The sequence below is a fragment of the Leptodactylus fuscus genome, chromosome 3 (genome assembly GCF_031893055.1).
Source record: "Leptodactylus fuscus isolate aLepFus1 chromosome 3, aLepFus1.hap2, whole genome shotgun sequence".
Taxonomy (NCBI): domain Eukaryota; kingdom Metazoa; phylum Chordata; class Amphibia; order Anura; family Leptodactylidae; genus Leptodactylus; species Leptodactylus fuscus.
The window spans coordinates 102,900,315-102,926,007 of record NC_134267.1 but is presented as its reverse complement, the minus strand read 5'-3'; the positions used below and the strand labels follow the sequence as shown (position 1 = coordinate 102,926,007).

The window sequence follows — 25,693 nt, the reverse complement described above, 5'->3', positions numbered from 1 at the left end:
TCTAAACAGCCAAGTTTTGGGAAATTCATGGTGGAGGGAGCCTCTAACCAGCCCAGTTTGGACCAATTCATGGTGGAGGGAGCCTCTAAACAGCCCAGTTTGGGCAAATTCATGGTGGAGGGAGCCTCTAACCAGCCCAGTTTGGACCAATTAATGGTGGAGGGAGCCTCTAAACAGCCCAGTTTGGACCAATTAATGGTGGAGGGAGCCTCTAACCAGCCCAGTTTGGACCAATTAATGGTGGAGGGAGCCTCTAACCAGCCCAGTTTGGACCAATTAATGGTGGAGGGAGCCTCTAACCAGCCCAGTTTGGACCAATTAATGGTGGAGGGAGCCTCTAAACAGCCAAGTTTTGGGAAATTCATGGTGGAGGGAGCCTCTAACCAGCCCAGTTTGGACCAATTCATGGTGGAGGGAGCCTCTAAACAGCCCAGTTTGGGCAAATTCATGGTGGAGGGAGCCTCTAAAAAACCCAGTTTGGACCAATTCATGGTGGAGGGAGCCTCTAATTAGCCCAGTTTGGACCAATTAATTGTGGAGGGAGCCTCTAACCAGCCCAGTTTGGACCAATTAATGGTGGAGGGAGCCTCTAAACAGCCAAGTTTTGGGAAATTCATGGTGGAGGGAGCCTCTAACCAGCCCAGTTTGGACCAATTCATGGTGGAGGGAGCCTCTAAACAGCCCAGTTTGGGCAAATTCATGGTGGAGGGAGCCTCTAAACAGCCCAGTTTGGGCAAATTCATGGTGGAGGGAGCCTCTAACCAGCCCAGTTTGGACCAATTAATGGTGGAGGGAGCCTCTAAACAGCCAAGTTTTGGGAAATTCATGGTGGAGGGAGCCTCTAACCAGCCCAGTTTGGACCAATTAATGGTGGAGGGAGCCTCTAACCAGCCCAGTTTGGACCAATTAATGGTGGAGGGAGCCTCTAACCAGCCCAGTTTGGACCAATTAATGGTGGAGGGAGCCTCTAACCACCCCAGTTTGGACCAATTCATGGTGGAGGGAGCCTCTAACCAGCCCAGTTTGGACCAATTAATGGTGGAGGGAGCCTCTAAACAGCCAAGTTTTGGGAAATTCATGGTGGAGGGAGCCTCTAACCAGCCCAGTTTGGACCAATTCATGGTGGAGGGAGCCTCTAAACAGCCCAGTTTGGGCAAATTCATGGTGGAGGGAGCCTCTAACCAGCCCAGTTTGGACCAATTAATGGTGGAGGGAGCCTCTAAACAGCCAAGTTTTGGGAAATTCATGGTGGAGGGAGCCTCTAACCAGCCCAGTTTGGACCAATTCATGGTGGAGGGAGCCTCTAAACAGCCAAGTTTTGGGAAATTCATGGTGGAGGGAGCCTCTAAAAAACCCAGTTTGGACCAATTCATGGTGGAGGGAGCCTCTAATTAGCCCAGTTTGGACCAATTAATTGTGGAGGGAGCCTCTAACCAGCCCAGTTTGGACCAATTAATGGTGGAGGGAGCCTCTAACCACCCCAGTTTGGGCAAATTCATGGTGGAGGGAGCCTCTAACCAGCCCAGTTTGGACCAATTAATGGTGGAGGGAGCCTCTAAACAGCCAAGTTTTGGGAAATTCATGGTGGAGGGAGCCTCTAACCAGCCCAGTTTGGACCAATTCATGGTGGAGGGAGCCTCTAAACAGCCCAGTTTGGGCAAATTCATGGTGGAGGGAGCCTCTAAACAGCCCAGTTTGGGCAAATTCATGGTGGAGGGAGCCTCTAACCAGCCCAGTTTGGACCAATTAATGGTGGAGGGAGCCTCTAAACAGCCAAGTTTTGGGAAATTCATGGTGGAGGGAGCCTCTAACCAGCCCAGTTTGGACCAATTAATGGTGGAGGGAGCCTCTAACCAGCCCAGTTTGGACCAATTAATGGTGGAGGGAGCCTCTAACCAGCCCAGTTTGGACCAATTAATGGTGGAGGGAGCCTCTAAACAGCCAAGTTTTGGGAAATTCATGGTGGAGGGAGCCTCTAACCAGCCCAGTTTGGACCAATTCATGGTGGAGGGAGCCTCTAAACAGCCAAGTTTTGGGAAATTCATGGTGGAGGGAGCCTCTAAAAAACCCAGTTTGGACCAATTCATGGTGGAGGGAGCCTCTAATTAGCCCAGTTTGGACCAATTAATTGTGGAGGGAGCCTCTAACCAGCCCAGTTTGGACCAATTAATGGTGGAGGGAGCCTCTAACCACCCCAGTTTGGGCAAATTCATGGTGGAGGGAGCCTCTAACCAGCCCAGTTTGGACCAATTAATGGTGGAGGGAGCCTCTAAACAGCCAAGTTTTGGGAAATTCATGGTGGAGGGAGCCTCTAACCAGCCCAGTTTGGACCAATTCATGGTGGAGGGAGCCTCTAAACAGCCCAGTTTGGGCAAATTCATGGTGGAGGGAGCCTCTAAACAGCCCAGTTTGGGCAAATTCATGGTGGAGGGAGCCTCTAACCAGCCCAGTTTGGACCAATTAATGGTGGAGGGAGCCTCTAAACAGCCAAGTTTTGGGAAATTCATGGTGGAGGGAGCCTCTAACCAGCCCAGTTTGGACCAATTAATGGTGGAGGGAGCCTCTAACCAGCCCAGTTTGGACCAATTAATGGTGGAGGGAGCCTCTAACCAGCCCAGTTTGGACCAATTAATGGTGGAGGGAGCCTCTAAACAGCCAAGTTTTGGGAAATTCATGGTGGAGGGAGCCTCTAACCAGCCCAGTTTGGACCAATTCATGGTGGAGGGAGCCTCTAAACAGCCCAGTTTGGGCAAATTCATGGTGGAGGGAGCCTCTAAAAAACCCAGTTTGGACCAATTCATGGTGGAGGGAGCCTCTAATTAGCCCAGTTTGGACCAATTAATTGTGGAGGGAGCCTCTAACCAGCCCAGTTTGGACCAATTAATGGTGGAGGGAGCCTCTAAAAAACCCAGTTTGGACCAATTCATGGTGGAGGGAGCCTCTAATTAGCCCAGTTTGGACCAATTAATTGTGGAGGGAGCCTCTAACCAGCCCAGTTTGGACCAATTAATGGTGGAGGGAGCCTCTAACCACCCCAGTTTGGACCAATTCATGGTGGAGGGAGCCTCTAACCACCCCAGTTTGGACCAATTCATGGTGGAGGGAGCCTCTAAACAGCCCAGTTTGGGCAAATTCATGGTGGAGGGAGCCTCTAACCAGCCCAGTTTGGACCAATTAATGGTGGAGGGAGCCTCTAAACAGCCCAGTTTGGGCAAATTCATGGTGGAGGGAGCCTCTAACCAGCCCAGTTTGGACCAATTAATGGTGGAGGGAGCCTCTAAACAGCCAAGTTTTGGGAAATTCATGGTGGAGGGAGCCTCTAACCAGCCCAGTTTGGACCAATTAATGGTGGAGGGAGCCTCTAACCACCCCAGTTTGGGCAAATTCATGGTGGAGGGAGCCTCTAACCAGCCCAGTTTGGACCAATTAATGGTGGAAGGAGCCTCTAAACAGCCCAGTTTGGGCAAATTCATGGTGGAGGGAGCCTCTAAACAGCCAAGTTTTGGGAAATTCATGGTGGAGGGAGCCTCTAACCAGCCCAGTTTGGACCAATTCATGGTGGAGGGAGCCTCTAAACAGCCCAGTTTGGGCAAATTCATGGTGGAGGGAGCCTCTAAAAAACCCAGTTTGGACCAATTCATGGTGGAGGGAGCCTCTAATTAGCCCAGTTTGGACCAATTAATTGTGGAGGGAGCCTCTAACCAGCCCAGTTTGGACCAATTAATGGTGGAGGGAGCCTCTAAAAAACCCAGTTTGGACCAATTCATGGTGGAGGGAGCCTCTAATTAGCCCAGTTTGGACCAATTAATTGTGGAGGGAGCCTCTAACCAGCCCAGTTTGGACCAATTAATGGTGGAGGGAGCCTCTAACCACCCCAGTTTGGACCAATTCATGGTGGAGGGAGCCTCTAACCACCCCAGTTTGGACCAATTCATGGTGGAGGGAGCCTCTAAACAGCCCAGTTTGGGCAAATTCATGGTGGAGGGAGCCTCTAACCAGCAGAGTTGGGGGAAATCAGGGTGGAGGGAGCCTAGTATTAGCAGAATTGTGCAACGCTTATGGTGGATGAGTATGAGGATGCGGAGGAATTGGAGAGGTTGAGTACAGACATGGAGTTTCATGTTGGGGTGCTTTACACAGGTGGGCACAAAAATGACGGCTCTACCCAGTGGTGGTTCATTTTTATCAAAGTGAGCCGGTCGGCACTCTCAGCTGACAGACGGGTGCGCTTGTCAGTGATGATGCCACCGGCTGCACTGAACACCCTCTCAGATAGGACGCTGGCGGCAGGACAGGACAGCACCTCCAAGGCATATAGGGCAAGTTCAAGCCACAGGTCCAACTTCGACACCCAATACGTGTAGGGCGCAGAGGGGTCGGAGAGGACAGGGCTGTGGTCGGAAAGGTATTCCCGCAACATGCGCCTATACTTCTCACGCCTGGTGACACTAGGACCCTCCGTGGCGGCACTTTGGCGAGGGGGTGCCATCAAGGTGTCCCAGACCTTAGACAGTGTGCCCCTCGTTTGTGTGGACCGGTGAGAACTTGGTTGCCTACTGGAGGAACTGCCCTCCCTGCCGCCAACGTCACATGCTGGAAACATCTCCATCATATTCTGCACCAATTGCCTGTGGCAAGCATTGATGCGATTGGCCCTCCCCTCTACCGGAATAAAAGACGAGATGTTGTTTTTATACCGGGGGTCAAGGATAGCAAAGATCCAGTACTGGTTGTCCTCCATGATTTTGACAATACGCTTGTCGGTTGTAAAGCACCCCAACATGAACTCAGCCATGTCTGCCACAGTGTTAGTTGGCATGACTCCTCTGGCCCCACCGGAAAGTTCAATCTCCATTTCCTCCTCATCCTCCATGTCTACCCATCCGCGCTGCAACAATGGGACGATTCGAAGTTGCCCGGAAGCCTCCTGTATCACCATCACATCATCGGACAACTCTTCTTCCTCCTCCTCCTCCTCCTCCTCCTCCATTAAACGCAGTGAAGCGGACAGATGTGTGGACCTACTCTCCAGCTGTGACGGATCGGATGCTATCCCTAACTCCTCTGTGTGATCTGAGTTATCCCTGATGTCAATCAGGGATTCTCTCAGAACACACAAGAGCGGGATTGTAAGGCTCACCATCGCATCCTCAGAGCTCACCCTCCTTGTGGACTCCTCAAAGACCCGTAGGATGTCACAAAGGTCTCTCATCCATGGCCACTCATGGATGTGAAACTGAGGCAGCTGACTTTGTGGCACCCTAGGGTTTTGTAGCTGGTATTCCATCAAAGGTCTCTGCTGCTCAACCACTCTATTCAACATCTGAAACGTTGAGTTCCAGCGTGTGGGGACGTCGCACAAAAGCCGGTGTTGTGGCACATGCAGGCGTTGCTGGAGAGATTTTAAGCTAGCAGCGGCTACTGTCGACTTGCGAAAGTGGGCGCACATGCGCCGCACTTTCACCAGTAGCTCTGGAACATTGGGGTAGCTCTTTAGGAAACGTTGCACCACTAGGTTGAAGACGTGGGCCAGGCATGGAACATGTTGGAGTCCGGCAAGCTCCAGAGCTGCTACCAGGTTCCGGCCGTTATCACAAACGACCATGCCTGGGCCCAGGTGCAGCGGCTCAAACCATATTGCCGTCTCATCGAGGAGGGCATCCCTCACCTCGGAGGCAGTGTGCTGTCTGTCCCCCAAGCTGATCAGCTTCAGCACAGCCTGCTGACGTCTACCAACGCCAGTGCTGCAACGTTTCCAACTCGTAGCTGGGGTCAATCTAACAGCGGAGGAGGAGGCGGTGGCGGAGGAGGAGGCGGTGGCGGAGGAGGAGGCGGTAGAGGAGGAGGAGGAGGGGGGTGTTCTTCTCGTGTCCCTGCCAGGAATGTTAGGCGGGGAGACGAGGTACACCGGGCCAGTTTGGGAAGCAGTCCCAGCCTCAACTACATTCACCCAGTGTGCCGTCAGTGAAATGTAGCGTCCCTGTCCGCATGCACTTGTCCACGCGTCGGTGGTCAAGTGGACCTTTGTGCAAAGCGCGGAACTAAGGGCCCGCCTGATGTTGAGTGACACGTGCTGGTGCAAGGCGGGGACGGCACACCGGGAGAAGTAGTGACGGCTAGGGACGGCATAGCGAGGTGCCGCAGTTGCCATCAGGTCCAGGAAGGCGGGAGTTTCAACAAGCCGGAACGCCAACATCTCCTGGGCCAGCAGTTTAGCGATGTTGGCGTTCAAGGCTTGCGCGTGTGGGTGGTTAGCAGTGTATTTCTGCCGCCGCTCCAATGTCTGAGAGATGGTGGGTTGTTGTAAAGAAACGCCTGATGGTGCCTTTGATGGTGCAGGAGAAGGAGATAAGACAGGACCAGGGGAGGATGAGGTAGAAGTCAACAAAGTGGCGGAGGCAGATGAAGTGGTGTCCTGGCTCGTCCTCTGGAGTGCATCGCCAGCACAGTCAGCAGTGGCAGTGGCAGAGGCAGAGGCAGAGGCAGTGGCAGTGGCGTGAACGGCAGTCGGCCTTTGTCCTGCCGTTGCTGCCTGCCACTGATTCCAGTGCTTGGATTCCAAATGACGGCGCATTGAAGTGGTGGACAGGTTGCTCTTCTCAGAGCCCCTAATCAATTTCGAGAGGCAAATTGTGCAGACAACACTATATCTGTCCTCGGCGCATTCCTTGAAAAAACTCCACACCTTCGAGAAACGTGCCCTCGAGGTGGGAGTTTTTCGGGGCTGGGTACGTACTGGAACATCTTGGGAGATTCCGGGTGTGGCCTGGCTTCGCCTAAGCTGCTGACCTCTGCCTCTGCCTCTAGCTACCCTTTTTGGTGCTGCACCTGCCTCAACATCCACACTACTTTCCCCGCTTGACATCCCCCCTGTCCAGGTCGGGTCAGTGTCCTCATCATCCACCACTTCCTCTTCCAACTCCTGTCTCATCTCCTCCTCCCGCACAATGCGCCGGTCAACTGGATGCCCTGACGGCAACTGCGTCACATCATCGTCGATGAGGGTGGGTTGCTGGTCATCCACCACCAAATCGAACGGAGATGGAGGAGACTCTAGTGTTTGAGCATCTGGATACAGATGCTCCTCTGTTAGGTTCGTGGAATCGTGACGTGGAGAGGCAGGTTGAGGGACAATGAAAGGAGCGGAGAACAGCTCTGGGGAGCAGGGACAGTTTGGGTTATTGTTCTGTAAAGCTTCGGAATTTTGGGAGGAAGGAAGACAAGACTGTTGGGTAATAGGAGGAGAGGAGGCAGAGTCTGACTGGCTGCTGGACAATGTGCTGTAAGCGTTCTCTGACAGCCATTGCAAGACCTGTTCCTGGTTCTCGGGCCTACTAAGGTTTGTACCCTGCAGTTTAGTTAATGTGGCAAGCAACCCTGGCACTGTGGAGTGGCGCAATGCTTGCTGCCCCACAGGAGTAGGCACGGGACGCCCTGTGGCTTCACTGCTACCTTGCTCCCCAGAACCATTCCCCCGACCTCGCCCACGGCCTCGTCCACGTCCCTTTCCGGGAGCCTTGCGCATTTTGAATTCCTAGTTAGAAATTGGCACTGTATACCAGTAGTAAAAATTGTGGGTGCACGTAACCCCAATATATTCTTTGAATTCCCAGTCAGAAACTGGCACTATATGGCAGTAGCAAGAAATGAGGGTATTTGTATTCCCAATATACTCTTTGAATTCCCAGTCAGACAATGGCACTGTATACCAGTAGTAAAAATTGTGGGTGCACGTAACCCCAATATATTCTTTGAATTACCAGTCAGAAACTGGCACTATATGGCAGTAGCAAGAAATGAGGGTATTTATAACCCCAATATATTCTTTGAATTCCCAGTCAGACAATGGCACTGTATACCAGTAGTAAAAATTGTGGGTGCACGTAACCCCAATATATTCTTTGAATTCCCAGTCAGAAACTGGCACTATATGGCAGTAGCAAGAAATGAGGGTATTTATAACCCCAATATATTCTTTGAATTCCCAGTCAGACAATGGCACTGTATACCAGTAGTAAAAATTGTGGGTGCACGTAACCCCAATATATTCTTTGAATTCCCAGTCAGAAACTGGCACTATATGGCAGTAGCAAGAAATGAGGGTATTTGTATTCCCAATATACTCTTTGAATTCCCAGTCAGACAATGGCACTGTATACCAGTAGTAAAAATTGTGGGTGCACGTAACCCCAATATATTCTTTGAATTCCCAGTCAGAAACTGGCACTATATGGCAGTAGCAAGAAATGAGGGTATTTGTATTCCCAATATACTCTTTGAATTCCCAGTCAGACAATGGCACTGTATACCAGTAGTAAAAATTGTGGGTGCACGTAACCCCAATATATTCTTTGAATTCCCAGTCAGACACTGGCACTATATGGCAGTAGCAAGAAATGAGGGTATTTGTATTCCCAATATACTCTTTGAATTCCCAGTCAGACAATGGCACTGTATACCAGTAGTAAAAATTGTGGGTGCACGTAACCCCAATATATTCTTTGAATTACCAGTCAGAAACTGGCACTATATGGCAGTAGCAAGAAATGAGGGTATTTATAACCCCAATATATTCTTTGAATTCCCAGTCAGACAATGGCACTGTATACCAGTAGTAAAAATTGTGGGTGCACGTAACCCCAATATATTCTTTGAATTCCCAGTCAGAAACTGGCACTATATGGCAGTAGCAAGAAATGAGGGTATTTGTATTCCCAATATACTCTTTGAATTCCCAGTCAGACAATGGCACTGTATACCAGTAGTAAAAATTGTGGGTGCACGTAACCCCAATATATTCTTTGAATTCCCAGTCAGACACTGGCACTATATGGCAGTAGCAAGAAATGAGGGTATTTGTATTCCCAATATATTCTTTGAATTCCCAGTCAGACAATGGCACTGTATACCAGTAGTAAAAATTGTGGGTGCACGTAACCCCAATATATTCTTTGAATTACCAGTCAGAAACTGGCACTATATGGCAGTAGCAAGAAATGAGGGTATTTATAACCCCAATATATTCTTTGAATTCCCAGTCAGACAATGGCACTGTATACCAGTAGTAAAAATTGTGGGTGCACGTAACCCCAATATATTCTTTGAATTCCCAGTCAGAAACTGGCACTATATGGCAGTAGCAAGAAATGAGGGTATTTATAACCCCAATATATTCTTTGAATTCCCAGTCAGACAATGGCACTGTATACCAGTAGTAAAAATTGTGGGTGCACGTAACCCCAATATATTCTTTGAATTCCCAGTCAGAAACTGGCACTATATGGCAGTAGCAAGAAATGAGGGTATTTGTATTCCCAATATACTCTTTGAATTCCCAGTCAGACAATGGCACTGTATACCAGTAGTAAAAATTGTGGGTGCACGTAACCCCAATATATTCTTTGAATTCCCAGTCAGAAACTGGCACTATATGGCAGTAGCAAGAAATGAGGGTATTTGTATTCCCAATATACTCTTTGAATTCCCAGTCAGACAATGGCACTGTATACCAGTAGTAAAAATTGTGGGTGCACGTAACCCCAATATATTCTTTGAATTCCCAGTCAGACACTGGCACTATATGGCAGTAGCAAGAAATGAGGGTATTTGTATTCCCAATATACTCTTTGAATTCCCAGTCAGACAATGGCACTGTATACCAGTAGTAAAAATTGTGGGTGCACGTAACCCCAATATATTCTTTGAATTACCAGTCAGAAACTGGCACTATATGGCAGTAGCAAGAAATGAGGGTATTTATAACCCCAATATATTCTTTGAATTCCCAGTCAGACAATGGCACTGTATACCAGTAGTAAAAATTGTGGGTGCACGTAACCCCAATATATTCTTTGAATTCCCAGTCAGAAACTGGCACTATATGGCAGTAGCAAGAAATGAGGGTATTTGTATTCCCAATATACTCTTTGAATTCCCAGTCAGACAATGGCACTGTATACCAGTAGTAAAAATTGTGGGTGCACGTAACCCCAATATATTCTTTGAATTCCCAGTCAGACACTGGCACTATATGGCAGTAGCAAGAAATGAGGGTATTTGTATTCCCAATATATTCTTTGAATTCCCAGTCAGACAATGGCACTGTATACCAGTAGTAAAAATTGTGGGTGCACGTAACCCCAATATATTCTTTGAATTACCAGTCAGAAACTGGCACTATATGGCAGTAGCAAGAAATGAGGGTATTTGTATTCCCAATATATTCTTTGAATTCCCAGTCAGACAATGGCACTGTATACCAGTAGTAAAAATTGTGGGTGTATATAGCCCCAATTCTATTGCTAGGGGACTTGCAGGGTATTTCTGGGGTGAAGGTGGGGGGGCACACCGTTGGAACGGGTATCGGGGTATATATCGGGTATACGGGAATACACTGACAGTGTATTCCATTCAGGATCCTGGGAAAGCTGGGTTGCGGCGATTGAGCCCGTCAGTGCCACGTTACACTGACAAGCTTCTCCCTGGAATTTAGCTCTTACAAGAGCTGTTGGTTGTCTTCTCCTTCCTATCCTAGCCTGTCCCTGCCTACCCAGAATCTAAGCCCTAGCTAGCTGGACGGAAACCTCCGTCCTCGGTGAATTGCAAGCTCAGAATGACGCGAAGCTGGGCGTCGCTGTTCTTTTAAATTAGAGGTCACATGTTTTCGGCAGCCAATGGGTTTTGCCTACTTTTTTCAACGTCACCGGTGTCGTAGTTCCTGTCCCACCTACCCAGCGCTGTTATTGGAGCAAAAAAGGCGCCAGGGAAGGTGGGAGGGGAATCGAGTAATGGCGCACTTTACCACGCGGTGTTCGATTCGATTCGAACATGCCGAACAGCCTAATATCCGATCGAACATGAGTTCGATAGAACACTGTTCGCTCATCTCTAGTCAGGATAAATTATTTTTAGTATCAATTTCAAAGTCCTTTTCAATGTCGGATAGACATAATAGGAAATTAACCTTGGAAGCTTGCGCAAGTTAGGAAGTCATTTTAATTCCTAGGCAACCTAGTTCAGTTAATCTCCAATCGAAAGGAAAGTCTGTTTTTTTAAAAAAATTTTGATAGGGTAGGAGGATGGATATGTAGAGGAAGTATTTGAGTTTTGTTCTCATTAATCTTGAAAGAGAGCATGCCTAATGTTTGAATAAGTCAGTCGCATGAGGAAGAGACATGTTCAATTGTGTTAAGGAGAGTATGATATCAGCATAGAGAGTTATTAAAGTGGGAGGAATTCACTATGTCTATTCCGTGAACAGACATGTTGTCTGAGTACCTGCACCAGTGGTTTGATGGTTAATATAAAGATCAATGGGGACAGCAGGCAACCATGTCTCATACCTTTGCGAATGTCAACGCTGTCAGACAGTATATCATTGGTGAAGACTTTAGCTCAAAGAGAAAAATACGGTCTAGAAAGTCAGATACATGAGCTGAATGGTTCAGGGAAAGGGGCGTCTGATCTTGCAAGTATCATAATTGGGTGTAGTAGTCCTTAGTTTCTTAAGGACCAACAATAAGAGCTTCATAGCCACTAGGTCTTTGCTGTTTTGTATAACAGGACCTGGCAGGATTGGAGACTGCTTTAATCATGGGCAATTGACCCCTAAATGTTGTTGTCAAATGCCATCATGGCATCCGAGATGTTACTTTCACGATCAGTCTATTTGGTTATGGAATACCAACCCCACAGGGAGATCACGTGAGTCATTCCATTGCTATGGGAGTCAGGAGCCTTCTGTGGCAGGTCTCAATAGTAACATAAGGATTTTATCATAGATTGCAATACTGTAGTATTGCAGTCTATGGTATATGCAGTCTAATAATTACTAGCTCACGCCCCCTGAGGAGGCTTAAAAAATAAACAAATTAATATTTTTTAAAAAATATCAAATACGAAAAAACACATAAAAATATAAAAATTCAAATCACCCCCCTTTTTCCAAATCACATATAAAAGCAAATAAAAATATACATAAAAAAATTGGTATCCCCAAATTTGAATATTTTTACCGGACAGTGCACACCATTAGAACTAAACCAGAAAGAATTTGTAATTTGTTTTTTTCAGCTTCTCATAGTATTGTAAAGAACAGTAAACAATGCAATTTCTCCTACAAAAAATAAGATAAGCTATCATAAAACACTGTTTATAGAAAAAATAAAAAAAAATTATGGCTTTTGGAAGGATGGAAGTAAAAGACAAAAACACAAAACTGGAAAATTTCATGGTCCTGAACCAATTAAAGGGATTAGCTATATCCCTGGGGTCAGTCAATTTAGTGTTAGTGGTAGGATGCTTAATGTATGGGACTTTAGATTTTGACTCCCTTGCTTTCAGTTCTTGGGCTAGCAGTTAGAAGACTGTTGCTTTGAGAATAGTATTTGGCTTTAGATCTCTTGAGTGTTTTTTCATAGTCTTAGGCCTTGTTCACATCTGCCTCAGTAATCCGTTCGGAGGAGTTTGCATGGGGACCTCCCTGAACGGACTGCTGAACGCATTGGCAAGCGGTGTGCAGTGAAAGCACATGGTTCCCATAGACTATAATGGGGTCCGTGTGCTTTTCGCATGGTCTTTGCATGAGTCATGCGGGAGGGAAATTAGATCGTGACCTATTTTTCTGTACGTATGTTCAGTGAGTGCAAAATGTATTCTTGAAGTAAAAGGGATTCTTTCCAGAGAAAAGAATGTTTATGGGGACTGTTTAAAAACATGGACATTGAGAGGCATATTTAGTAACCATTTTGCTATTTCAGTCTCTATGTACTCGATCAGAGTCAAGCTCAATATGTAGGATGAAATGAGTAACATTTTTGTAATTGATAACTAGGAAACAATAACAAATTAAAGCAATGGATTAACAAACTTGTGGTCCAGTAGACAAATGCAGTAATACTGTATGGGAATGGGGTAACAGTTCAAGGATAACTGGTAAAAAGAATATTCATGATGAAAGCCTTGCAGCAAGGCTGAGAAAGCTAGAGTCCCATAGGGGGTTAGACTTATGTTCCATTATAATGTTCAGACTGTTGATCCATTATCCTGATACCATTATCTAAACCATGGATAGTTTGGACAGCACCATCTTTAGTGATAAGAAGTTATAGAGGGAATCCCCATCTGTAGATGATTTTGTTTTTGCGAAGTGAAGTAGTGAGAGGAGCTAAGTTACATCGGAGGTGTAGGATGGTTGTGGAGAGATCTGTGTGAAGATGGATATCTCGGAATCTTGCAGGCCAGGATTTTTGTTTGTGTCTAGAATTATAATCTGTTTTTTGATGTGAAAGAACGATCCGTGCTGAAGGTTAGTCAGGTCTCTGCAGTTCTTGGCCATACACTTAGAGGGCAACAGCAGTATTTGGGTCTCCTGATGGTGAACTCTGGTCTTGGGCAGATGAGGAGAGCCATGGGATAGTGTGGGTCAGTGAGTCCAAGGCTTATATATTGTGCTGGATGAGGTGCATCCATGGGGAAGCAAGGTCTGAGATCACAAGATGGCAGATTACAGGAGAGACTTCAGTAGGCTGCAATCTTGATAGTAGTGAAGGTCTTCAGGGAATCTTGCAAATACCACAAAATAATAGATTGGGGTCTGGTGGAGAACTCCGGGGTATATAAAGGTGATAGAAAGTGTGGATGCTACAGATGTATGGTAGATTAAGTGTGGCAGGCAACAGAGCTCTGGCCCACATGGCTTCTCACTTTGCAGATCTTACATACTCTCTGCTGATACAAACCTATATTTTTTTTAAAAAAAATGTTTTTTTGTTTAAAATAAAAACAAACAATTTAATGAATGATTCTATGAGAGAATAGTATGCTAAAAAGAGTTTAAACTGGGCACAAACATTGTGTAAATTTTTCGTGGTGTGAGCATAACAATACTAATGGCTGTGTGACGCTATTCTTTTAACTGGCCTTCATATGGCTGCATTATAATCAATTCATTTCAATTGGGCTATTCACATGGCTAATTTTTAGCTGATACATTTTAACAGTGTACACTACTGCAGTACCTTTCGCCATTCTTCATCCTTCTACCTCTTTGACAAAAAACATACGGGTAAGTTCACACGGGTTTTATTTGGACCGGAACCTGAGGCGGTCCAAAATACGGGTAGCTGCAGTGCACCGGCATCCAGTCGCTCACTCCGCTCCGGATTAGGCCCAAATGAATGAGCCTAGTCAAGAGGGAGTGTCTTCAGGCGGATGTTGCGAGGCGACTCCGCCTGAATGAATGAGAACGTTGCTTCTTTTTTCCAGGAGCCGGAACAAACGGCTTCTGGAAAAAAGAACTGACTGGCCCCCATTAATTTCAATGGGAGCATTCTTTTTGATCAGGATTTTGAGGCTGAACTTACCCTAACACAGCCAGATAGAGATGTTGGATTGCTGCAAAATTCAGCATATAGTTACCGTATGTCTCAAACACATGATATGTGACCAGCAAGTAAATTATGATAGGTGTGGTCTGCTAAGATACTCAGTCTTGACAAAGGAAGAGTAAAAAATCTATTGTTGTTGCCCTATAAAAAGGCATTCAAAGGCAACTTTTGGGGAGTGTAGTTCTTGGTGAATTTGGTCAGAGAAAAGTGTCGAGACTCTGAGGGACTGCTTTGATATAACATTATGGGAAGTGTTTCAAGATGCATTTCCAGGTGATATTGAGGGACTCACACACTGCATAACGGACTATATTAATTTCTGTTTGGACAGTACAGCATCAACTAAAAAGGTGAGGTGTTTCTCCAATAACAAACCATGGATCAACTCTGAAATTAAAGCCCTTCTCCAGGAGAAAAAGAGAATCTTTAGATCTGGGGACAAAAATGGCCTGAGGGAGGTGCAGAAACAGCTGAGACAACTGATCAGAGAAGGGAAAGCCATCTACAGGTGGAAGATGAAACTACAGATGGGGGAAGGTAGAATCTCGAAGGTGTGGGACAGTCTGAAGACTATATCTGGACATAAACAAAAGGCGGGTCCTCAGATAGAAGGTGACAGGAAGTGGCTTAACGAGCTTAATCTATTCTTCAATAGATTTGACTCCAAACCAACTGTCCCTTCACCAGCATGTCAGCCAACCCCCTCCCCCCCACTGACTTGCAGTCAACTGCAATCTAACTATCTGATCCTCAAGGAGTCTCAAGTGTGTAGGGAATTCAAGAGGATTAAAGCAGACAAGGCCGGAGGACCCGATGATTTAAGCGCAAGGGTTCTTAAAATGTACAGTGACCAGCTGTGTGGCATTATTATGCACATGTACAATATGAGTCTAAATCTGGGAGTGGTACCTCAACTGTGGAAAACATCTTGTGTGGTACCAGTCCCAAAGAAACCCAACCCGGTGGGCTACAATGATTACCGACCTGTAGCACTGACAACCTACCTGATGAAGGTCCTAGAGAGACTGGTTCTCACACACCTACGCCCCCTAATGAGCTCCGCTCTGGACCCCCTGCATTGGGGTAGATGACGCCATCATCCACCTTCTTCACAGAGCTCTCTCTCACCTGGAGAAACCCAGGAACACTGTGAGGATAATGTTCTTTGATTTCTCCAGTGCGTTCAACAACATTTAGCGAGGGCTATTGAGGGAGAAGCTGAACCTTGGTGGAGTGGACCATCACCTGTCCAACTGGATCCTAGACTACCTGACAAACCGCCCTCAGTGTGTGAGAGCCCAGGAATGTGTGTCTAACACTGTGATCTGTAGTACGGGGGCACCACAAAGTACAGTTCTTGCCCCATTTCTCTTCACACTGTATACTGCTGACTTTAGGCACAACTCATCCAGCTGTTACTTACAGAAGTAATCCAATGACTCTGCAATAGTAGGCCTTATCACTGATGGTGATGATAGGGAATACAGAGACTTAAACCGGGATTTTGTTGAATGGTGCCAGCAGAACCACCTCAGGATTAATGCTGGGAAGACCAAGGAGATGGTGGTGGACTTTAGCAAACAGAGAAGTGCTCCGACCCTGGTGGAGATCCAAGGAACATGCATTGAGATAGTCAGGACCTATAAGTATCTGGGTGTGATCCTCAATAATAAACTAGACTGGGCTGATCACCTGGAGGTGCTGCACAGAGAGGGCCACAGCAGACTCTACCTGTTCAGGAGGCTGAGGGCCTTCGGAGTACAGGAGCCACTTCTTAGGGCCTTTTTCAACTATATTCAGCCATCTTTTTCGGTATGGCCTGCTGGGGGAGCAGTATATCAACCAGGGACAGAAATAGACTTGACAGGCTGATCAGAAGGGCCAGCTCTGTCCTGGGGAGCTTCCTGGACCCATTACAGGTGGTGGGTGACAGAAGGATACTGTCCGTGGTGAACTCCATGCGGGAGAATAAATCCCACCCCATGTATGAGACCTTGATGGCACTTGGCAGCACTGTAAGTGACCGTCTGCTTCACCCCAAGTGTAAGAAGGAGCGCTATCGCAAGTCCTTCCTTCCAACCGCGATCAGGCTACATAATCTACATCAGACCAAGAGAAGATCACTCCGTACAGGAAACTAATAATTATGATTATGATGTCTTCCTTCTTTCTTCTTCTGTTCCTTAGCTGCTATGGACTCCTAGTATATCTTCTCTTCTCAGCTTATGTGTGTCTACATCTGTAATATATTACTGTGTATTATCCTGTATCTGTATTACTATGCTACTAACATACTGCAATTTCCCCACTGTGGGACTATTAAAGGATTATCTTATCTTATCTTATAATCGTTGACTGCAAGACATGTCTCTATGACACACTCAGGCTGAAGCTGTAAGTGGCGTAAACACTGTGGTATTACAGTCCCTATCGATTCCCATCCAAACATTGCAGAAAAATATCCAAAGCAGAAATGCTGCAATTTCCAAAACCGTTGGATTTTTAGAAATCGCAGCATGTCAATTTTGCCTATGGAAACACTGACATTTTTCCTATAGGTATAATTGAAGCAGAAACTCTGTGGACTTTCTGTGAAAAGCTCTGCAGGAACAAATGTGCACAACACCATTGGTCATTTGATGAACTGCCCGCCATCTAGTATGCTCTGACCTAGCTATTAGGAGGTGTTGGGAAAAAAATACATGTACATGAGGATACACACACATGGTGAACAGGCTCTAAATGACCAAGGAAGACCACCAGTAGAGAGGATTACTTGACTCACTGACAAGTATGAGAAGTTCCCAGTTTTCTTGTCCACAGTCCAGACACAGGTGACACCTTCACTAAACATCCCTGTCTCTGCACAAACCATTTCCAGGTGCTTAGTATAAGGATATTTGGTGTCGCAGTGCTGATATACTTGTTACACCCAGAAATGGTTGCCTTTGTTTGCAGTGGTGTTGTGAAAGCAAAACCTGATCTACTAAGAACTGGGGCTATATTATCATCCAAAGCCAGATTCTGTTTGGGATCCAGTAGGCAGGTTTGAGTATGGAGGCCTTGCTTCAGTTCTGCCTTTGCTGCGGATTAACACACTACCCCAACTTCTGTTGTGTTGATCTAGGGACCTATATTACAATCACCACTTGTAGTGATACGAGGGAGGTTAACAGCTCGGCAACATGTGCAGGATACAAATTACTTTTCAAAGCCATGAGACAGTATAGAGATATTATCTATATTAGTCACATTTTAATTGTCATAGGAAATGTGTGAGTTCTAGAGATTTTACGCAGCTGCCATTCTGCAACTCTATATGTTACAATTTTCCATTTTCTGACTATCAGTTTTCTAAATGCAGGTCATCGATATAATCAATTGATAAATGAGACTCATAAAGACGGCTGTTGTCCATATGACCTATACTGACAAAATGTATACAAACCAGTGCTTTAAAAAAAAGTGTTTCAGATGTTTTCCAAATCAAATTAAAATACATACATGTCCAGACACACAGTGTGGAGTTCATTGATTCTATGTTTTGAATAGATCACCTTGACAATTCGTCATGAATAAGTAATCTGTCCAAAACACATATGATCACTACACTCACCCTTGTTAAACCCAACTTGTATATATTTTAATCTGACTTGGTATAAAGTTGAAAGACTTTGCTTTTAAAGCAATGGATTGCATTTCATGTTTTACCTATCATGGATCTGTGATCAATGGAAGTCCCTGGGACTGGAGAGCTGAATTTTTGTGTTTACTTTAGGCCTATAATGGCATCTGGACATTATACAGGGAAGCCACCCACTTGGGGCCCCACTGTATGAGCCAAAAGTGAGAACTGCTCTGAAAGATATGAATGGCTGACCATGGCTGGTCCTGCAGCAGTGCTAGGGAAAATGTCTGACCTGACAAGTCTTCTACAGCAAATATATATGTGATATACATGGATGTGGTATTGCATCCAACAGAACAGGGGCTCTGTTAGTTTACCTTGCAGCCTCACTTTCTAGCTTCTAAACAAGATACCCCCCCATGTGGCATGTTTTCTTATTTTATTGGATTTCAAAAAATGAAAACAACAATTCTACTGGTTAAAAGAAAACACTTATCTTTACTTATTTTAGATGAAAGAGGATTCAAAGAAAAAACAGAGAAACACCACAAACTTGCAAGAAGTGTGCTTTATTTTTACCATTAGTTTTGTTTCTTCCATATATTATTGTAGTTTATTGCTATAGAAAACTTTCGAAATACTCAGATAATGGATGGGCAACATGGTGGCTCAGTGGTTAGCGCTGCAGCCTTGCAGCACTTGTGTCCTGGGTTTGAATCCCACCAGGAGCAACATTTGCAAGGAGCTTGTATGTTCTCCCTGTGTTTGCATGGATTTCCTCCCATTCTACAAAGACATACTTAAATGAGAAAAAAAAGTACATTGTGATCCATATATGGGGCTCGCAATCTACATTAAAAAAATAAATAAATACTCAGATAATGCTATTTTTGGTTTTCTTTATACCTTCAGGACATTGCTATGGACCCATTGCTGTACCTATATGAATTATTTTGCAACATATTTGATTTGAGAAGAAGTTGGTTTAGTTATTTTTAAATATAAGTTAGTAAATCTTTCCATATTAGTATTTTTATTCTAAGGGCTAGTTCACACAGGGATTCTACATGCACGGCATCCCGTAGCGGATTTCCGCTCCGGGTTAGGACCAAATGAATGGGCCTAGTCCGGAGGGTGCTGTCATGAGGTGGACGCCGTGGCTGAATCAGCCGCAGAATCCACCTGAAGAAAGGGCAGCTTGCTTTTTTATTGTTTGTTCCCACTAGTGGAATAAAGAATGCTAGCGGTCTACACAGACCTCTATTGTGAGGGGGCGGATTTTAAGGAGGATTCCACGCCAAAATCAGCCCCTTCTTCCCCCGTGTGAACTAGTCCTAATAGAATCTAACCACTTTGTCTGGTGTCTCACACAGTTACTGTATCTTTAAAAAACTCAGTATTTTATAGATCACATCCAGACTCTAACAGGTTGTTTTTTTGTTTCTTCATACAGTAGGCTACTTTGGCAACCACTTAAACTATTCAGAATCCCATCGGCTTGGTTCTATGATTGATCAGCATGTATCAGTTATTAGTAGTGTTAGTTCCATTCGACCTTTGCATTCATTTAATGATATTCAAGATCCACTTAATATATTAGATGACACTGGAAGAAAACAGCTGGGATCCTACTTTACTGATTCATCACCACCTATCCTTTGTCGCAATTCAGTGGGTAAGGCAAAGTCATATTTTATTTTATTTCATTTTTTTTTTTTAAAGACCAATTATTTTCTTGACAATAGGGGTCTTTGTCACCAATAAGATTTTTTTTTTACAATACAGTCAAACAGTTCATACTTTAGCTAATGTTTTTATATTTTGAATTTTTCCTTTTATGAATAGACAAGATCTAATGCTTTATTTTAAAGAAAGACTAAACCCAGAAATGAAGGCTAAAAGTATTGAAGAACTAGAGTAACTCTTTGGCAGGGGCCCCATGTGGTGTAAATGGTTGCGGTGGAAGTCCTCTGGCAAAAACTACAGGATAATACGTGCAATGGAAATTGTACCTGTCATTTATACCTACGGAAAAGCTATCTCAAAAGGTATGATTGAAGCAGAAAGTCTACCAGGGAAACCTCTGCGGAGTTTCTGTGCAAAGCACTATGGGAAAAACTGCGAAATGGGGCCAAAGCCTTAATATTGTCACATGTAAAAAGATTAGGTCCGCACTCCTGTATTCCTTAAAATTTCATCTTTATTCCATTCTTTTAAAAGTTCATCTTCTTACAAATATAAAGTGTGCAAAAACTCCCCAAAGTGACTTAAAAAATCACTAGCTCTAGCTGACGCGTTTCTGGGCATACTCGCCCCTTAGTCGTAGCCCTAATGCAATGTGTATGTGGCCAGACTTATATATCCTTCTCTATTACTTTCAGTCTGTGTGTCGTGAACTGATTGAACTGATTATGCTACACCTGTTTAATCTCCCTATTGCCTACTCTGTCCCTTAATATTGTCAGTCCAAAGAATATATTTCCTGATCCTGATACAAACAGAAATTCCGCAGAAAACCAAGGTGTTAGGGCCTATTCACACGGAGTAAACGCAGCACGCAATGTGCCGCGTTTACGGGACGTTAGCGCTGCAATTTTGACGGTGCATGTTTGCGGTCGCGTTAACGCCACGTTAACGTGCGTTTACGCGGCGCTAACGCGACCGCAGACATGCACCGTCAAAATCGCGGTGCTAACGTCCCGTAAACGCGGCGCATAGGCCCTTAATCTCCTGCTTCTACTTCTGTTTCTGCTACTCCATCTTTGGCCACAAGGGACATTCTTGTAGCAACCATTTGCATTACAGACGATATGATATATTGTGAGGAGGAGGCGGACAACATAGCTGAGCTCCTTGAACACACAGAGAATATTTAAAGCCTAGGGAAAGGAAAAGATTAATTGATCAATGGCTGGGAGATATTTTTATTTCTCTATGCATTTTCTGGGCTTAGTATTCCTTTAAGTGGTTTTTTTTTTGTAATTATCACAGTAATGCATTTAGACAATGAGATGAATGAGTCTCATGACGTCTAGATATCTACAGTATGCACATTATTTAGCATTGAGTAGTCCCATGAGCTCTGTAGCTTGTACTCTATATATTTGCCAGTGTATTTGACAGGAAATACCATGACCGCTATGATTGGCAAGTTATTTCTCATATATGTAATTTATCAATTACTTGGTCATCTGTAAGGCAGTTTGCTTATCCTCCTGCCAGCATATCATATTAGCCTAATTATAACTGTATTAAAAGAAAGCTATGTGTATTTCTAGCATTCAGTCAGTAGCTGTTTTGCAGATCTATGCATCCAAGGTAACTGGCAAAAAACTCTGTATAATCTCCTTCTTCAGTCATACGCCTCTCTGTCGGTCCCCTACTTCTTTCTAAGCTAATAAACAAAAGTGCATGAAGAAGTAGTAGGGAGCAGGTAGAATATGACTATATAGAGATCAAACTGGATTCGGCCTGAATTTTTCCAAAACTTTCATGCTCAACTGAAACCCAAAAGTTTGGGGGTTCAGCATCCATGAAACACTATTATATTCTATTATAAAAATAATTATTTCACCTGAGGTCAACATGGCAAACAGAATGAGGAAAGCCATTCCCTGATTGAAGTAGTGTTTAATCTAGGGACTAAGGGCAATAATATATGTAGAGGGCAAGGTGGTACAGGCAGGGAACTAGATCCCTGTAGTGTAACTGTGGGTAGAGCGGAAGGAGAATAGTTCGGAAAGGATACGGGAAAACACATAAAATGCATGTACACCGAAGCCAGAAAACTCACTAACAAAATGGAGGAATGAGAACTGATAACATCTGTGATTTCCTGGAGGTATACCTCCCCCTACCTGCTGATATATCCCCTCCTTTTACTCTTGGTACTTGTCTAGTGTCACTATACTGCACTCCTTTGTTTTTTTGTACTACTAAAACTTTAAAAAAAAATCTTTAATAAAAATTACAAAGGAAAAGAACTGATAACACTGGAATCAGAATATGGCATAGTCGAAATAAGCAAGACATTCTGAAAGGGGTTATGTAGTTACATAGTAGATGAGGTTGGATAAAGACATCAGTCCATCAAGTCCAGCCTATGACCCTACAGTGTTATCCAGAGGAAGGAAAAAAAAAAACCTTGAGGCTTGTACCAATTGCTTCATTTCAGGGGAAAAAATTCCTTCCCAAATCCAATCTGGCAATAAATATAACATTCTGGATCAACGTGTCTTTAAAATCTACAATCCATAACCCATAATATTGTTCTCTTCGAGAGAGGCATCCATGTCCTGTTTGAACTTCAAAGAATCCACCATCACCAGTTCCTGGGGCAGAGAGTTCCAGAGCCTCACTGTTCTTACTGTGAAGAATCCCCTTCTATGTTTCTGGTGAAGCTTTCTCTCCTCCAGACATAGTGGCTGTCCCCTTGTTACTGTCATTGGCCTAGGAGTAAAAATATCCTTAGAAAGTAGTATCATGTAGATGATACTAAGCCCTGTATAGTAGTCAGCACAAAAGAGGATAGTGTATTATTAAAAAGGGATTTGGGGAAGCTGGAAGTTTGGGCTGGGAAATGGTAAATTACTTAATGTGGGTAAATGTAAGATTTTGCACCTAGGCTGTAGACACAAGTCTTACAATTATGTATTAAATAATAAAACACCGGATATTACTAATGCTGAAAAAGCCTTGGTTATATTGGTAGACAGTAAACCTAATTTTGGCAAACAGTGCCAGGCAGCTGCTGACAAGGCATATAGAATTGTGGGAAGCATCAAGAGAGGATTCGATGCATACAACAAGGACTTAATTCTGCCTCTAAAAATCACTGATCAGACCACATATCTAATACTGTGCACAGTTTTGGGTACCTGTATATAAGACAGGCATAGCTGAACTAGAGAAGACATAGAGGAGGGTGAACAAGGTAATTAAGGGGATGGGCAAATTATAGTAGTTATCAAACTTGGTATTGTTTGGTTTAAAAAATTTACAATTTAGAAATATATGCCTGGATAATACAGAGATCTTTTGCAATATCTATTTACATCAAGGCATGTTTCCAAGATAAGAAAGTATCCTTTCAATAGAAAAAAAATCATTGTCATAGATGGGGCATCTTTACAGGAAGAGTGGTGAGGTTATGAAAGTCATGGCCACAGGATGTGCTCCAAGAGGACTCAATGACTTTCTTCAAAACAATAGTATCATAGATTATGGGAACTAGAATTTTTGGTATATAATGTTGTTCCATATTTGGTTTTAGGAAGGATTTTTTTCCTCTGATAAGGTAAAGCGGCATCTGAATTAATTTTGTAGGTATATAGGTTGAATTGGATGGACTTCTATCTTTGTCCACCATTATCAACTATACAGAGATGAACTTCATGCTTTTTTAGTGTCTAATCAATCACCATTTATTCGTAAAGTCAAGTGTGAATGTTTTCGGTCCTATGGACCTTCATCAGACTCTGTTATGCAGGAGACAATTATAGTCTGTTAATAAGGTAGGTTATATCCATTGCCATATGCTTTCTCTCTGCACGAGTACAGACGTCCCTTTACTCCTTCAGTTCATTATTACTCTTTTTGTAGGCTTGGTTGGGTCTCCTGGAGGCTGACCAGAAGTGATTTTCACCTACCTTATTAACAGACTATAATTGTCTCCTGTATAACAGAGTCTGATGAAGGTCCATAGGACCGAAAATGTTCACACTTGACTTTACAAATAAATGGTGATTGATTAGACACTAAAAAGTGTGAAGTTCATCTCTGTATTATAAGACGGGTTGGGACCCTAACTTCACTGCCTGGAGCATCAACTGTATCCCTACGTCCATTATCAACTATGTTACTATTATGTTACTCTTAATTGGATATTTTTTTCTACCTGATGTCATAGATTTACAACAATTCTGGGGTAGATTTGCTAATGTGCTTGTGCATAGAATGCGATATAAAAGGCACCAAATGTGGATACATTTCTCACAAAATATGTAGCCAGTTGTCCTGGCCAACCAACAGATGCTGTAAACTTTTACACAAGGAGTCCATATACTATTGCTCATACTACTGCTATCAATCTGATGCATTTTTTATACTGTGAAAAAATAAGGTACCAAAAATAAAATACTGTAGCTGTAAATGTGATCATTGCCTTTAACAAACTTACGTTTCACTTTTATGCCAATGTTTCAATGAAATATACTTGATTTAATCTTTTCTACTTTTAATACCCAGCTTCTAACATGCAAAGTGGAATATCTGGCTCCTCTTCCCAGTGCATGTACGGAACCTCAGGGCAGTATGCTGGACTAGGATCTGTAGACTCTCAAGAAGCTCGAGACATAGTGTCCTCTTTGCCTCCAATCAACACAGTGTTTATGGGAGCCGCTTCAGGAAGCACATGACGCATCATTGCTGTAAAGGGTTGAGAACTTGCTGTTTAGTAAGACAAGTATCATCAAAGAGAAAATAAAAAGACGTATGGTAATTCCAAATGCTTAGGTTATGTTGTCACAATGATAATTTTTCAATTACCCGAGTCTCTAAAATGAGAACATTTTAGACCTTCAAACATCCTTCATTTTTCCAGTTACCAGTCCTTCCACTGCAATTTCTCTATTGATGATCGAGAACAGACTTATCACGTTTCCTTTTATATGAAAGGTGGTGATTTTACCAGATGCGGATCACAATTTTGTGTTGGGTTATCTTCAAAATCTTTCTGTGCTGTTTTAGACAAGTGGGTACATTTATTTGACTAATAGTTATATTTCTGCCCGCACCATGATCTGGTATGGTACTTTCCCTACTTCTGGAGACCACCATTTGGCAAAGGAAGTCTTCTAAAAGTCATATGGCAAGTTAGATTGTCTCATCTCTATGTTAGGATAAGTATTTCTTTTACTGCTGTCCTGTATACTATTGTCCTGCATACTACTGTTCAGTAAAGTTCATTGAAGTCCTTATCCTATTTGGAACAATTTTTTTCATAAAAGAATAATTCAAAAAGTTTACAGGCCTCAATTAAAATGTCTATAAAATCATGGCGAATATCTGATGTACACTCCATCAAATAAGATATCAATCAATGGCCATATTATACTATATCAAATGTGAATATTATTTGATGTATTTGGTGTATATATAATTGTAAATCAATCTCGATTTGTAAAGATATTTCAATATCTGTATCATATCTCTCTTATTTATTATTCCTAAAGAGTATCCGTTTACTAGAATGTGCCTGACACATAGTTGGGACCGGTTTCATTCTACCTCCTATGGAATTGTTTACAAGATTGATATTACCTAACTATAGATATCCTACTTTACTTCTGTTCATTAAAATTTCTACTCAAAAAGTGCTGCTTAAATTATTTGTGTTATATTTTGAATTTGCCAAAAAGTTTGACCATTACAAAAATTTATAAAGGAACATTTACTTACTTATCTATGCCAGTTTTCTGGTGTAGATAGGTATATATGCGGAATAAACCCAAACCCAAACAATCTGCTTCTTAGGGACAAAATACAGCTCAGAATCACAGTACAACTAAGGTCCCCAGGACTAGCATCAACCAATAGTCAAGAAGAACCCTTTTAAAAGGGCCCCTTCACACGGAGTAAACGTGCATGTATTTTGGCAAAATACAAGTGTAAAAATCAG

The 25,693-nt window shown here is 43.7% G+C and overlaps 1 protein-coding gene across 1 annotated transcript in view; it reads left to right on the top strand.

Moving 5' to 3' along the window:
- The window catches only part of RFX6 (regulatory factor X6), a 93,493-nt gene extending 69,062 nt beyond the window's left edge, over positions 1-24,431 (top strand). The window contains exons 18-19 of the mRNA XM_075268089.1: positions 19,472-19,690; positions 24,262-24,431. Of these exons, the coding sequence (XP_075124190.1) occupies positions 19,472-19,690; positions 24,262-24,431 (389 nt within the window). The remainder of the gene's footprint in view (positions 1-19,471; positions 19,691-24,261) is intronic.
- Positions 24,432-25,693: the final 1,262 nt, after the last annotated feature.